The sequence below is a fragment of the Pan troglodytes genome, chromosome 7 (assembly GCF_028858775.2).
Source record: "Pan troglodytes isolate AG18354 chromosome 7, NHGRI_mPanTro3-v2.0_pri, whole genome shotgun sequence".
Taxonomy (NCBI): Eukaryota; Metazoa; Chordata; class Mammalia; order Primates; family Hominidae; genus Pan; species Pan troglodytes.
In genome coordinates this window covers 152645783-152660445 of record NC_072405.2, presented here as the reverse complement: position 1 = coordinate 152660445, position 14663 = coordinate 152645783, and the positions used below count along the sequence as shown (strand labels likewise).

The following is a 14663-nucleotide window of genomic DNA, read 5'->3' as shown; positions in this document are numbered from 1 at the left end:
ATGGAGTGTTAGTGAAGTTGCTCAGATGGTGTGAAGATGGAATCTGGGAAATGAATTTTTCTTCCTTCTCCTGGGAATGGGTGTTGGGGACAGGACTGGGAATGAGGGGGGCCCTCTCTGGACCTCCCTTAGGTCCCCGGCCAGAGTCACGGGATTGTTGCTAACGGCCTGTGAAGCCAGGGTCTTCAGCTGGGTGGCCGTCCCTCTGAGGGTTCCCGGACCCAACAAACCTGTGCTCCAGCGGCAGCCGTGGGATATGTGGGAATGGGCCCTTCCTGAGACCAGGATGTGGCGTCCTGCATGTAGTGATGAGTTGGCCCAGTCAGGGCTGGAAGCGGCAGGAGGCCTGTGCTGTGGTTGGTGGGGCTGCGGTGTCACAGGAGTGCCGTGGTGGTGTGCGATGAGGCAGCCCCTGCCTCGTGACCGTGGACCCCCAGCAGTAGCAGAGGCAGTGCTTGGGGGAGGCCCCACAGCCTGCCTGGTGACAGGAGGGCACTCCCCGCGGCTCCCTCAGTCTTGAGGTTATGCTGTGACTCAACAGCCGTTTCTAGAAAGCACGGTTGCGCCGAGTCCTGGCTTTATTGCTGGGCGGCAGGCATGTCTTTGGACATAGCACAGCCTGTGTTTCCACTTATTGATGGATGCTTTCGCGTTCTCCAGCTTTTGGCTGTTAGGCGGAAAGAGGCTGTGAGCATTTCTGTAGGATCTTTGTACGGACAAATGTTTGCATTTTGTTGTGGGGGGATTATTACCTGCAAGTTGAATTGCTGGCCGTAGGGTTGGTGTGACTTTTAAAGATATGCCCAATTAATTAAGATCAAGATCAATTAATCTTGATCTGAATAATTTTATCATCTCAGTATTATTCCCATGTAAATCGATTGATTTTATTAATCATTTGAAAGGTCCAGATGTTGATATCATTAGTTTTCTCTATTGATTTGATGTTGATTTAATTGGTTTCTGCTCACCTTTATTATTTCTTTCTCCTACTTACTTTGGGTTAATGCTTTTGTCAGATTATTGACTTGAGATCTTTTTTTTTCTAAGTATTTATTGCTATACACTTCCCTCTATGCATTGCTTTACTGATACACATTTTAATATCTTGTGTTTTTATTTCATTCAGTTATTTCCTAATTTCTCTTTGATTTCTTCTGTTACACATGATTATTTAGAAGTGTGTTGTGTAATTTCAGATGATTATGTCATTCACAGATAACTTTCTGTTACTGATTTCTAGTTCTCTTTTCAGAGAATGTATTTTGTATGATTTCAGCGATTATAACTACGTCAAGACTTGCTTTATGGCCTAAAATAGAGTCTGTCTTAGTGAATGTTCCACGTGCGTTTGGCAGGAATGTGTATTCTCCTGTTGCGTGGGTTAGGCTGGTTGATGGTGTTGGAGTTTCTGTGGCCTCTATGTTCTTGTGTCTGCTTGCTCTGCTGACCGCGCTGCCTGTAACTGTGGATTTGTGTGTTTCTTTCCAGTTCTATCAGTTTTTGCTTCACGTATTTTCAAGCTGTGACATTAGGTGCATACATACTTAGAATTGTTTTATCTTAGTTGACCATCTGTTTTGAAAGTGTCCTTCTTTTATTTCTATTATATTTGTGGTTCTGAATTCTACTCTGATATTAGTGTAGCCATTCCAGCTTTCTTATGATTACTGTTTACATGATATATTTTTCTAATTTTTACTTATAATTTCATCTGATTTTATATATGAAGTGGGCTTCTTGTATATACTGTAGAGCAAGATCTTGCCTTTTTTATTTATTTATTTATTTTTTTGAGACAGGGTCTCTTGCTCTGTTGTCCATGCTAAAATGTAGTGGTGTGATCAAGGCTCACTGCAGCCTCGATCTCCCAGGTTCAGGCAGTCTTCCCACCTCAGCATTTCAAGTAGCTGAGACTGCAGGTGTACATCACCACAGCTGGCCAATTTTTATTTTTTTGTAGAAAGAGATCTCACTGTGTGGCCCAGGCTTATCTTGAACTTCTAGGTTCAAGTGATCCTCCTATCTTAGCCTCGGAAAGTGTTGGGATTACAGGCATGAGCTGCCACGCCTGGCCGGAATCTTGCTTTTACTCTCATCGGAGAAGCTCTGCTTTTTGGTCAGAATGGTGAAAGCAGTGCCTCTGTCCAGTAGGATTTTTGGTAATGATGAAAGGCCCTGTCATCTGCATTCTTCAGTGTGACAGCCATTTGCCACATGGGGCTCCTGGGCACTTGAAATGTGGCTAGTGCAGGAAGCGACCGAGTTTACCATTTTATTTAATTTTAATTAATTAAAATCTACATTTAAATTGCCGCAAGGAGTTGATGGCTACTGGAGTGGACGAGCCGTGTTCGGCTCATGCATCATTAAGTGTAAGGCCTTCATGTTGGCTTTAACTCTACTGTCTTGATGTTTGCTTTCTATATTTCCTTTTTTTCCCCCTTTTTATTTTCTTTCTCTTCCTTCCTTTTTTTTTGGAGTAGAATTGAGTGCTATTTAGCATTCCATTTTATCTCCACTATGGGCTTATGAGAGATTCCTGTTTCTTTTTTTAGTGGTTGCTTTAGAGTTTACAGCATAGATCTTTAACTTTCCGCAGCCCGCCTTCAAGTAGCACCATATCATGTCCTGTGTGGTGGATCGGCCACACAGGAATGCACTTCTGTGTCCCATGCCCGCGTCATTGATGTGGTTTCAGTACATTCAGGACCACGGGTCATTTATAACACGATGACCCCGCCTCGTTGACGTGGTTTCAGTACATTCAGGATCACATGTCATTTATAACACGATGACCCCGCCTCGTTGACGTGGTTTCAGTACATTCAGGACCACGGGTCATTTATAACATCTGATGACCCTGCCTCATTGATGTGGTTTCAGTACATTCAGGATCACATGTCATTTATAACACATGATAACCCTGCCTCGTTGAGGTGGTTTCTGTACATTCAGGATCACACGTCATTTATAACACATGATAATCCTGCCTCGTTGAGGTGGTTTCAGTACATTCAGGATCACATGTCATTTATAACACATGATAAACCTGCCTCGTTGATGTGGTTTCAGTACATTCAGGACCACAAGTCATTTATAACACATGATGACCCCGGCACATAGTTACGGATTTTGCTTTTACAATCGATAGTGTTTTAAATAAATGAACGTATCTTTTTTCTATTTACCATTCTGGCGTTCTTTAATTCTTCAGGGAGATCCAGGTTTCTTGCTGTTACTTTCACCCTAACTAGCTGCTTCTAACATTTCCTGTACTTCACATCTGGTTGGAACCGATCCTTTTCACTTTTGCTTGTCAAAATCTGCCCCTGTGTTTGAAATCTGTTTCCAGTGGGTGTAGAATTCTAGTTGCAGGTTTTTCCGTCCAGCACTTTAAAGACATCCTTCCATTGTCTTTCAGCTTCCACAGTTTCTGACGAAAGGGTCAAGTCCTTCTTATGTTTTTTCTTCCTCATGAAATGTGCAGTTTTTTCTCCGGGCCACTTTTCAGGTTTCTTTATCACTGTTTTTCTGCAGTTTGCCTATAATGTACCTTGGATTTAAAAAATATGTATTTATTCTGCTTGTGGATTGGTGAAATTTTTGAATCTCCGAGTTTATAGTTTCATAAAATTTGGGTACTTTTGGTCATTATTTCTGGCAATTCTTTTTGTTTGTTTTGTGTCCCTGCTGCCCCCCCCACCCTGTGTGTGCCACTTACTGGCCTGTGACCTTGAGCAGGTCACCTGCCCACCTGTGAATGGGGAGAGTGATCCTGGGCCCTGGGAGAGGTTCTTGTGCTCCTGCCAGAGCTTGTTCCATGATAAAAGAAAAACTTGAGCTGAAATAAATTTAAAGGAGTTTAGTTAAGCAGTGAACAATTCATGAATTGGGCACCCTCCCGAACCAGAGTAGGCTCAGAGACTCCAGCACAGCCATGGGTAGAAGATTTTGGACAGCAAAAGGAAAGTGACATACAGAAAATGGTAGTGAGGCATGGAAACAGATCAGTTACAGCTTGGCATTTGCCTTATTTGAACACAGTTCCAGCAGTTGGCTTTGTTTGGCCAAAATTCAGTGGTTGGCACAAGTATAGACCATGGTCCATTTACACTCCCTGTTGTCATAGCTCAAGATGTACAGATAAACCTTTAGGCTGAACTGAAAATATGTAAGGAGGCGCGTTTAGGCTAAACTTGATTTAACTCATCCTCATTCTCGTTGTTCTACTAATGCAACTGAGGCCCTGGCTTGACCTTGCTAGGCTGGGCCATGGTGACATCGAGGGGTGGTGGGTGCTGGGTGATGGGGGGCCGTCCCTCAGGCCTCGCCCTCCTGGAGGCCGCCTGGCAGTTCCTCCTTTCTCCAGGCCTTGCCATGAGTGTGGCTGCTGGACCGAGAGGCCTGGGGCTGGGGCAGGGTGGAGGTAGCTGGACGGAAAGTGTGCAGGGGGCCAGGACTTGCTGGGGAGCCAGGGGTGCACAGAGCATACGTGGACAGGCCTGTGTGCACCCAGATGGAGTGCCAGGGTCAGCTCTGCCCTGGCCAGGTGGCTCAGAGACCCCAAGCAGAGCTGGGCTTGGGCCTTGTCCTGGTGGAAACCCAGATATCCAGCCAGGGGTGCTGTGTCCCTTCATGCCGGGCCACCTCAGGGCAGCCCAGACAGGATTGGTGTTGGGAGGGTCCCCCCGGCACCCCTAGCATCTTCTAGCCCTCACACCTGTTTGTAGACCTCAAACCACGTTCTTTTATTTAAAAATTTTAATATGGAAAATTGTAAACTTGCAGAGAAAGTTGAAAGAACTGCACAGACACCCACGTAGCTGCCACCTGGATGCGAGCCTGGAGTCTCTACCTGGTTTAATCGACCTTTAGTGCCTCCACCTGCATGCGTTTCGGAGCGAGCTCGGCCCTCCGTGCTTCCTTCTGAACGCTGCTTTACTTGCCGTTCACTTTTCTTTCATTTATGTACAGTGAACTGCACAGCTCCTAAGTGTGCCATCCTGGGCGTTGTGACAGATGTGTAACCCACAGCTCTGTCCAGGCACAGGGCAGGCCCTCACCCAGGAGGGTCCCTCCGGCCCTGCCCCAGTTCCCCAGACTGGCCCAGAGGCCCCGGGGATTGCCTTGGTCGTTCTGGACCTTCGCCCCGTTCGCTCTGGTTTCTGAACAGTGTTTCTGAGATTCACCGTGTTGCGTGCCTGGAGTTTCCTTGCACACAGGCCCCGTGTGGCTGTCCCTTCCCCGGTGTCTCTTGGACACCAGCCCTCTCTCCGGGTGTGGGCTGGTAGCAATCAAGCTGCTGGGAGCTGGGAGTGCTCTTCAGGAGCTTCTCTGGATGTGCGCTCTGCTCCTCTGTGTAAACCCTGGGGCTGCTGGCTGGAGGGCGGGCAGGCAGCGAGTGTTTCCATGTGCTTTGATGTGTGCTCTGCTCCTCTGTGTAAATGCCCAAGATGCTGACTGGGGGGTGGACAGAGGGCGAGTGTGTGCAGCCTGCAGACCCTTCCCATGGTGGCCGTGCCGTTTATCCTCACCATGCAGCGGGCGAGCGTTCCATCCACCATGTCCTCATGAGGACTTGCTGTCCTCATAATGTTCTGTAGATTTTTAAAAATTGAGATAAAACTTAGTCACTCAGAATTCACCATCTTATCCATATTAAAGCATATAGCTCAGTGTCTGTTAGAATATTCAGCATTCTATAATCACCACTTTCTAATTCTAAAATGTTTCCATCACCCCCAAAAGGACCCCCGTACCCATCAGCAGTCATGCCCATTCCTCCTTCTCACTGCCCCTGCCCTGGCTCTGTCCTAGGATTGGTCTGTTCCGACATGGTAGATGTGTGGAACCGTGCGGCGTGTGGCCTTTTCCTGCTGGCTTTCATCTCCGTGCGTGCTGCGCTCAGGGCTCACCTGCATTGTTCAGAAACCAGTGTTTCTGTTTCCAATGCTGAGCTGCCGGTGCAGAGCTAGACCTTGTTTCTGTTGCTTCATCAGCGGGGCTGTGCTTTGACTCTTAGTGATGCTGCTCTGAGCCTCCACGTGCAGGTGCTCGTAGCTTCCGGGCACACACGCCAGCTGCTGCGGTGTATGGAAACTCAGGGTGCTGCCTTTCTGAGGGACCACCCCCTGCCTTCCTCTCTCCTTCCTTCCAGCTTGAAGGTACTGTGAAGGCAGGTGCGGGTGTCCAGCACTGACTCCAGGGTGGCCAAGCCGCAAAGGCAGTGAGGGGGTTCAGGGCCACTCTGCTGCCTCTCGGGTCCCTGCCCCTGGGGGCTGCCCAGAGCGGTTAGCAGAGCTGGGCCTGCAGGCTTCACCCTTAGCCTGTGTTCTCCTCCCTGTCTTCTCCCAGCCACCCAGGTCGATCCGTGCAACCTCCAGGAGCTGTTCCAGGAGATGTCGGCCAACGTCTTCCGAATCAACTCCAGTGGTGAGTGTGCGTCTGGCCTGGGCCTGCCCCTCCATCCAGGCACCCTGGACCACAGATGCGACATTGGAGGCGAGGGTGCTGGATGGCTTCCCCCCTCAGGCCATCCTGCGGTGCAGTCCCGGGTTTCGTGGGTCCACTGATGCGACGTTGGAGGCGAGGGTGCTGGATGGCTTCCCCGCTCAGGCCATCCTGTGGTGCAGTCCCGGGTTTTGTGGGTGGAAAGGAGCGAGGGCTGGGTCAGGGCCGGGTACCGCTCCCGCTGGCTGCTGCTGCCTGCTGCCCCCTGCCCGCTGTTGGCTTCTCTCCCTGACCCCATGCTGCTCCTTCTTGACACCTTTTGTGTGATCTGGATGGAGCCCAGTGGAGGAAGGAGCATCCCAGGGCCTCTCAGACGTGCAGACCAGAGGTCACTGAGGCTGAGAGCAGGGATGAGAGCCACGGCCAGGGGAGGGGCAAGGGACGGGGTGAGGGGAGCAGGGTGGAGAGAAGCTGTCCCCAGAGCCAGGGCAAGACTGCTGGAGGCAGCTCCTCAGAGCCCCTGAGCTGCATGTGGGCCTGAGCACCTGTCGCAGGCCAGCTGGGGAGGGGTTCTGGCGGGCGTGACCTTATGCTGAGGCAGTGTGGGCCCTGGCCTCCAGGCCACTTAGGTGGTCTGCCCTGGCTCAAGCACTGGTCCTTGGGCTCTGCTCACCCTGCCCGGGCTGCAGTGGGGCCACCCGTATGGAGTAGCAGGGGGCAGGGAAGCTCCTTCTGCCCTCACCCTGTCCTCTTCTCTCGGGCAGTGACCTCCTTGGAGCGGAGCCTTCAGTCCTTAGGGACACCGAGTGACACGCAGGAGCTTCGGGACAGCCTGTGAGTGTGTGGGCCGTGGTATCTCTTTGCCTGGGCATGGTGCACACTGGGGGGCAGGGGCGGGAGTGTGGTCCTCCTGCGCACACGGGCTTTGTGCACACAGCTGCCTGCGCACAGCTGCCCGGACACACATGTGCGCACATATGCACACGCGCCTGCGGATAAGCCTAGTCAGTGCTGTGAACCTGAGACTGGGCCCTCAGCCTGCAGGTGCCCTCCACAGGGCACACAGGTGCACCCCGCCCCGACGTAGAAGCCCAGGTGCACCTGTGTGCTAAGGTCGGGGGTGCATGCCTGCTGGCACACACTTTTCCCTGCCAACATGCTCCAAATGTGTCTTTGTCACGTCTGAAGGCTCCCTGTTGGGGCCTGCTCAGCTATGGACACAGGAGGTGACACAGATGTACCATTTGCACAGCCATGGGCTAGGTTGGAGTGGGGCGTCCGATCTTGCTTCTGCCCTTTCGGGGAGTTGAGCCTTGGCGGGCTCCCACTGGACTTTCCTTGAGGGGTGCCCAGCGGCCTGCCCTGGGTTGGGCTGGTCTGGGATGGGGAGAGGTGCCTCGGGTGCTGTCTGCTAAGTCTGAGCCCTGGCTGGGCTGGGGAGGGGGGGAAGGGAGCATCTGCCCTGGGTGTGGTTAGAGTGGCACTCTGGGGTCTGAGGGGACGCTAGCAGTCTATACTTTTCCCCTCCAGCTGGCCCCCACTGCACTTGCTGCTGTGACCTCCTGTGCTGGCCTGTGTCCCGCCCTGCAGTGAGCGGGATGCCCGCAGCTCCAAGGACCCCAGCCAGCCCCAGGCCACTGCACTGGGACGTTGTCCTCGCACTCCCCTGTGCAGAACTGGTGGCCACACCAGCCTCGCACCCTGAAAGGGCCAGAACTGAGGAGGCCGGGAGGGCCACGGCTCCCACAAGGGTGGAGGGTGCTGGAGTCTCTGCTCCTCCTCACGGCGGCTCCGTTCAAAATCCGCAGGCGCCTGCCACACAGCCTCACGCACCAGCTGCGGAGCACCCTTTGCAGATGTTCAGGGCAGTTCTATTCTTAGCCTTTTTTTTTTAAGCTCTTTTATAAAACTGAAACTTAGTGTTTTCTGATGTGACAGTGACGTAGGCTCATGATAGGGAATTTGGACGCAGGATGCCTGGGAGCTGCTGTTAGCATGTCGGTATTCCCTCCAGCCTTCCTCACACCCACGCGTATTTGCAGAGTCAGACCTCAGTGAGGGACTGTGGACCTGCTGGTCACACCTGGGCTCTGGGGTGCTCGGGCTCAGGAAACGCGTGGCCTCTCAGAGGGCCCTGTTGATGCAGATAACTTGTGTAACTCTAGGTCGGGTCTGTGGCTCTTCCGTCTCTTCAGTGTGGTGGGCAGGTTCCCAGTGAAGCTGCTGCGCTTAGATCTTGGTGCCGCTGGCCGACTCCTGGGTTAGGTCACGAGGGCCAGGTGGGATGGGCACGTCCGGACCCTGGCCCTCATGTGCGCATCCTGGGCCTCCCGGCCTGGTTAGCTGAAGACCAACACCACCCGCTGTGGGCCTTGGAGAGGAGAGGGGACCCCAGCGTGGAGTAGGAGACTGTCCTGGTCTGAGGACCGAGTATCCCGGCACCTTGGCTCTCCCCTGGGCCGGCCTTAGCTCTCAGGTCTGGAAACTCGCCTTAGTGCTTTTCTGACCCTCCCTGCATGGCCAGCTGTGTGGGCCTAGCCTGCTTGGCATGGCTTATCTAGAGCCTTCTGTGGCCCCTGTGATGCTCCCATATCATGGACTGTTAACATTTAAAAATAACTTTTGAGACCAACATGGTTGCCAGTTCTATATTTCCTCCACATTGACGAAGTCGCCAACTAAGGACATTTAAAGAATATACCTTCATCCATGGCCGCCATCATTTCATCAGGGAAAAGGCTTTCCAGCCCTGCAGCGTAGGAGGGACCCAGTCTCAGGAGGAAGGGTGGTCCTTCCACCCGAATACATTCAGCTTCAGAAAAACCTCACCAGGTGGGGCCCATTTCTCTGATCCCATGCAAGGCCAGTGTGGCCAGGTCATTTCTGTCACCTGTGTGCGGAACCACCCCCCCCAAAGGCCTCCCTGTCACAGACCCCCACACTGGAGTCCAGTGGCCACGTTGCGATCCCGTGGGCGGGGCTCAGTGGCAGCTCGGCTCACGCACTCCTGTCTGGGCTCTATTCCCTTCCACCCTGGGGGCCGTCACGATCTGGAGATGGTGTGTGGGCTGGCGCACCCCCGGTGTGTGGCTGTCAGAAATGCTCGTTCCTTGATGCCGAAAAGAAGAACTAGCGCTCAAAGAATTTTCTCAGCAAGGCAATTTTACTTTCTGCAGAAGGGGTGCTGCCTGTTAGCACTCCTGCCACGAGAGCACAATTGAACAAAGAAAGGCAAGAATATTTATCCCTTACGCATTGGGTCCTTTAGACCTGATTGGCTAACAACTTAAAACTTTCCTGAACAGGTAAAGGTAATGGAGAACAAAAGGAAAAGAGGAAGTTGCTTGCGAAAGAACTTAGAAAAGTAATGACATTTCCAAATAAGGAGGGCACGTAGGCTGTGAGCTGGGACATGCTTGAGCATGTTTAGAACAAATACCTTGATTAAAGTACAAGGACATAGGATGTACTTACTCCCTTATATCTAACAGCTACATAGGATAGGGCTTAACAAAGAGTTATTAGTATAAAAGCAAGGAGGCTTGAAGGAAGTTAGTTTTTTTTTTAAAAAACTATTATTTCTAACACCTATGATATATTCTTTAGTAAGAAGGGAAACTTTGAAGAGGACATTTTTTACTTTCCACAGTGGCACAGAGGATCCGCTCCCCTTGGGGCTTTTGGACTTGTTCCCATGGGCTGTGTTCTCTGATCTGCCTGGGGCGTGCAGCGATGCCTCCCTCTCACCTCCCCAGTGTGGTGAGGGTGTAGGTGGGGTGGCCCTGGGGGGGGATGCATTAGAGGTGGCTGCTGAGAGTCTGCTGGCCCACTGCCCAGCATGCAGCGATGGCAGTGGGGTCTGGGTGAGCTGGACTGCTGCTCCGCGTGAGGTGTGCTCTCCTTCCTGGCCCGGGATTTGCATGTCAGAATCAGCACCAGAAGGGCTCAAGGAGCCTTGGATGACGATCGTTGAGCACCGTGGGCCCTCGCTTGGCAGCTCTTTCAGGGGCTTAGTCCTAACAGCCCCGCCTCCTGCAGTGAGAGCTTAAGCAGGGCAGGACCATGATCCATGTGTGCGGTTCATCCCATCCCACTTGATTGAAGGCAAGTCCCTGTGGCAGAGGGGTGGCCAGCAGGGTGTGAAGAGCTGACCTCCCGGAGTGCCCGATGGAGGGCTCTGTGAGGGGGCCAGAGAGGGCTCACAGTGCCCTCCATATGTAGGGACAGACCCATTTGCCAGCTGGTGCAGAATTGCGCCCCTCTGTCCCTCTGTAAGGATGGACCCATTCATCAGCTTGTGCAGAACTGTGCCCCTCAGTCCCACTGTGAGGACACACCCATTCGCCCGCTGGTACAGAACTGTGCCCCTCTCCCACTGTAAGGATGGACCCATTCGCCAGCTGATATAGAACTGCCCCCTCTCTGTCCCACGGTGAGGACAGACCTATTCACCAGCTTGTGCAGAACTGCACCCCTCTGTCTCACTGTAAGGACAGACCCATTCACTAGCTGGTGGGCATTTGGGTGACTTCATTTTGACCATGATGAATAAAGCTGCGGTGAATGTTTGCGGTAGGTGTTTGCGTGGGTGTAGATTTTCACCTGTCTTGGATATATCCCCAGGACTGGACTTGCTGGGTTATATGGTGGCTCTTTGTGTAATCCTTTGAGGAACTGCCAGACTTTCCAAAGCAGCTGCCCCATTTTACACCCCCACCAGCAGTGTTGGAGGGTTCCTGTCTCCCCGCCTCACTGCCAGCACTTGTTGTTATATGTCTTTTGGATGTGGCTATCCTAGTGGGTGCGAAGTGGGGTCTTGTGGTGATCTCATTTGCATTTTCCTGGTAATTGAAGGCTTCAAGCATCTTTTCATCTGCTTGTTAGCCATTTGTATATCTTCTTGGAAGGAATGTCTATTCAGATCCTTTGCCCATGTCCTGATCGGGTATTTTTCTTTTTACTGTTGAGTTGATTCCTTCTAGAAGTTTCCTCCTGCTGTGCAGCCCATGCTCTCCAGGGCCTTCACTGGTGCTGGTTCCTCATCCCTCGCATGCTCTCCGGGGCCCTCCCCTTCACTGGTGCTGGTTCCTCATCCCTCTCATGCTCTCCGGGGCCCTCCCCTTCACTGGTGCTGGTTCCTCATACGTCTCATGCTCTCCGGGGCCCTCCCCTTCGCTGGTATTGGTTCCTCATCCGTCTCGTGCTCTCCGGGGCCCTGGCCTTCGTTGGTGCTGGTTCGTCATCCATCTACTCCAGCCTCTTTTCCTCTCTGACCTCCTCCCCTCCCTTGGTGGTGTTGCATATCCCGCAGCTTGGAATCCCTCCTCAGTGGGGCCCCAGAACCCCAGGTGTCCCTCCAGCCCTGCCACCTTCTCGCCTGCTAACTTAGGGTCCTTCTGGACTGACCTGGGGTCTCCCTGTTAGTCCCAGGCCAAGGAAGGGACCTCCAGGACCCCACCCCACCCTGCCCTCACCGGTCATGGGCTGGCCTGTCCACTCCTCTTGAGCTGCCCCGTGTCCACGCACTTCTCACCACCTCTCCACCTCCTGGTCCAGGCCCAGCCTTGGCCCCTGGGCTCCTGCACTGTCTCCTCTTGGCCTCCCCACCCCTAGTCTTGCCCCCGACGGTGGATTGTCCATGCAGAGCTCAAAGCAATCTTTAAAAATGTGGATCTGATCACATCAGTTCCTGCTCAGGATGTTCCATTGGCCTCCCTCCCCGTAAAGTAAAACCCAAAGTCTGTGCTGTGGCCTTTCAGGTCTGCCCAGCATGACCCTGACAACTGTAGACCTGTCTCATGGCCACACCACCCCCTCCAGCCCCACGGCCTCAGGCTTCTGCCCGTGCTGCCCTCTGCCGGCCTCACTTCCAGGCCCGCTCAGTCCAGGCCTTGCCGGCCCACTCGCCCTGGCCACCTCTTCCACCGTGGGCGGTCCCTGGGTCTGTGCACCAACACCACTGCGTTGTGTTGACTTGGGCATCACCCGCTCATGAAGCTGGGCCGTGGTCTACATGGAGTCACTCCTGGGGTGTTGCCAGGTCTAGGACGGGGCAGTGTACCTACTGAGAAAGGGCAGGAACCAGGAAATCAAACCAGCCCAGCCACAGGCTCTTCCCACAGCCCCCTCAGCCGAGGGACCGGCAGGGGCGTCGCAGTCACTAGGAACACGGACAGAGGGGCGGGAGTGCCGATTAACCACTCGAGTCTGGAGTGGGCAGCAGGGTGCCTTCCAGGGCGAGTGTGTCACCTGGAAGCTGGCATGGAGGCTGGGAGAGCTCAGGGCCCGGTGTCGGGGAGCCTGGGCTGGTCCTGACCCTACCTCTGCCCACTCCAGCTCACCAGCTCCAGCCTGCAGGTGCTTTTGTGACTCAGGGCCTTGTGTCTTCGTCTGTAAAACACAGGTGGTCATGGGAGTAAATGAGCAGGTATGAGATATGCAGGACATGAGGTGCTTCTAAACGACATCTTAGGTAATGACAGGCAAATGCGAGAGCCTCCGTACTCAGGTCGGTTCCGGCCCCGGCAGACTAGGGCAGGGCGCTAGGGCAAATGGGCCTCAGGTGACACACCCCCCGGGCAGGCCTCGCAGACTCCTCAGTCACCTGACTGCTGGCAGCAATGGCACCACCTGGCTGGTAGTGCAGGAGCCGCCGAGCCGGGCAGCTGTGCAGACCTCGCACAGGAGTGCTGGGAGAGGGATGCTTGGGTCAGGTTTCCTGGACCCTGTAGCCGCCTGCCTGGCCTTTCACCAAAACCGTGCAGAGCTGGCTTTGTGGGGATACGTGGGTTTTGTAAAGCGGTCGTGGGGCTTCAGGTGCAGTTTGATGAAGGCTCCAGTTCACTTGGTTTCTTTTGGCTCTGCTGATGCATCAGATTCAATCTCAGGCCAGCTTCTCTTGAGGTGACAAATGGGTGTTATGGTTCCAGGCATTGCATCTGTATCCCACATTGAATGTGGAGAGATGGGCCCGCTCTCTCAATGTACAGCTAGCGTTTCCAGCTTTCTCTGCCTCACTTGGCTCCTGGCTGAAGCAGTCCAGGGCGGGTGAGGGTCACAGGTTCACTGACATGGGCCTCGCTGGTGTTGGGGTCATAAGACAGGTGCAGTCTCATCCGTCTCCCTGCACTGGATCCACTGCTGTTCCCCAAGCCATGCATGCTATGGTGATGGAGTGGGACCCCCTCCCTCGGTGGCTGTGAGGATGGATGGGGAAGTGAGACACAAGCGGGAGGGGCACTCTGTTTGTTGTTGTGGCAACTGCCTCGTGATGGCGAGTGGGAATGCTGACATCATGAGTCCATTTTCTAGTGAGGATGGTGACTCCCTGGCTCTGACAGTGTGAGCTCCCGTGTCCTTGGGCCAAGTGCCCTGCTGGTCCTGGGTTGCTCTGTTGCCCTTGCTGAGGCACCTCGGCCTTTGGAGCAGTGTCCAGCCTCAGATTGGAGTCGCCATTTCCCGGAGGAGCCCCCTCCAGTGGGACCCACACTTGGCCTTGCTGCCCCGTTGCCCCTCACGAGGCCTCCCCTTGCCAGCAGGAGTCTGCCTAAAAGTGCGTCTTTAGGATGTCTCTCATACTTTGGCGACAGGCAGAAGTTCCAGAGAGTCCCCGATGGCTCACCGTCCACTCTGGAGACCCAGGAGGTGGCCACGAGCTGTTCCTTGCCTTGCCTGCCCCATGCCACGGTGTTCAGCCAGCCACGCTGGTGCTGCCCCCCGTGCTGCCCAAACGCATCTCCTCCTCTCATACCCCTTTGTAACTCAGTATACATTTTAGAATCAGTTTGTCAATTATTATTTCTTTAAAAAAAAGCTTTCTATAATTTTTTGGGATTACCTTGAATCTGTGGATAAATTAAAGAACTGGCATCATAACAATATCGTCATCCAGCCCACAGACATGGCCAGGCTGGCCTTTCATAACAATATCGTCATCAGCCCACGGATGCAGCCAGGCCGGCCTTTCATAACAGTATTGTCGTCCAGCCCACAGACATGTCCAGGCCGGCCTTTCATAACAGTATTGTCGTCCAGCCCACAGACATGTCCAGGCCGGCCTTTCATAACAATATCATCCAGCCCACAGACACGGCCAGGCCGGCCTTTCGTAATAGTATCGTTGTCCAACCCACGGACACGGTAAGGCCGGCCTTTCATAACAATATCATCCAGCCCGTGGACACGTACAGGCTGGCCTTTCATAACAATAT

General features: G+C 53.4%; 1 protein-coding gene across 43 annotated transcripts in view; it reads left to right on the top strand.

The window, feature by feature from the left end:
* TSNARE1 (t-SNARE domain containing 1) overlaps positions 1-14663 on the top strand; it is a 140344-nt gene that overhangs the window by 70847 nt on the left and 54834 nt on the right. For all 43 annotated transcript variants that reach the window (XR_010159694.1, XR_010159695.1, XR_001720472.3 and 40 more), the window contains 2 exons: positions 6358-6435; positions 7218-7287. Coding sequence is in view for 38 of the 43 variants with exons in the window: in XM_063817417.1 (XP_063673487.1) it covers positions 6358-6435; positions 7218-7287 (148 nt within the window). In the remaining 5 variants the exon portion in view is untranslated. The remainder of the gene's footprint in view (positions 1-6357; positions 6436-7217; positions 7288-14663) is intronic.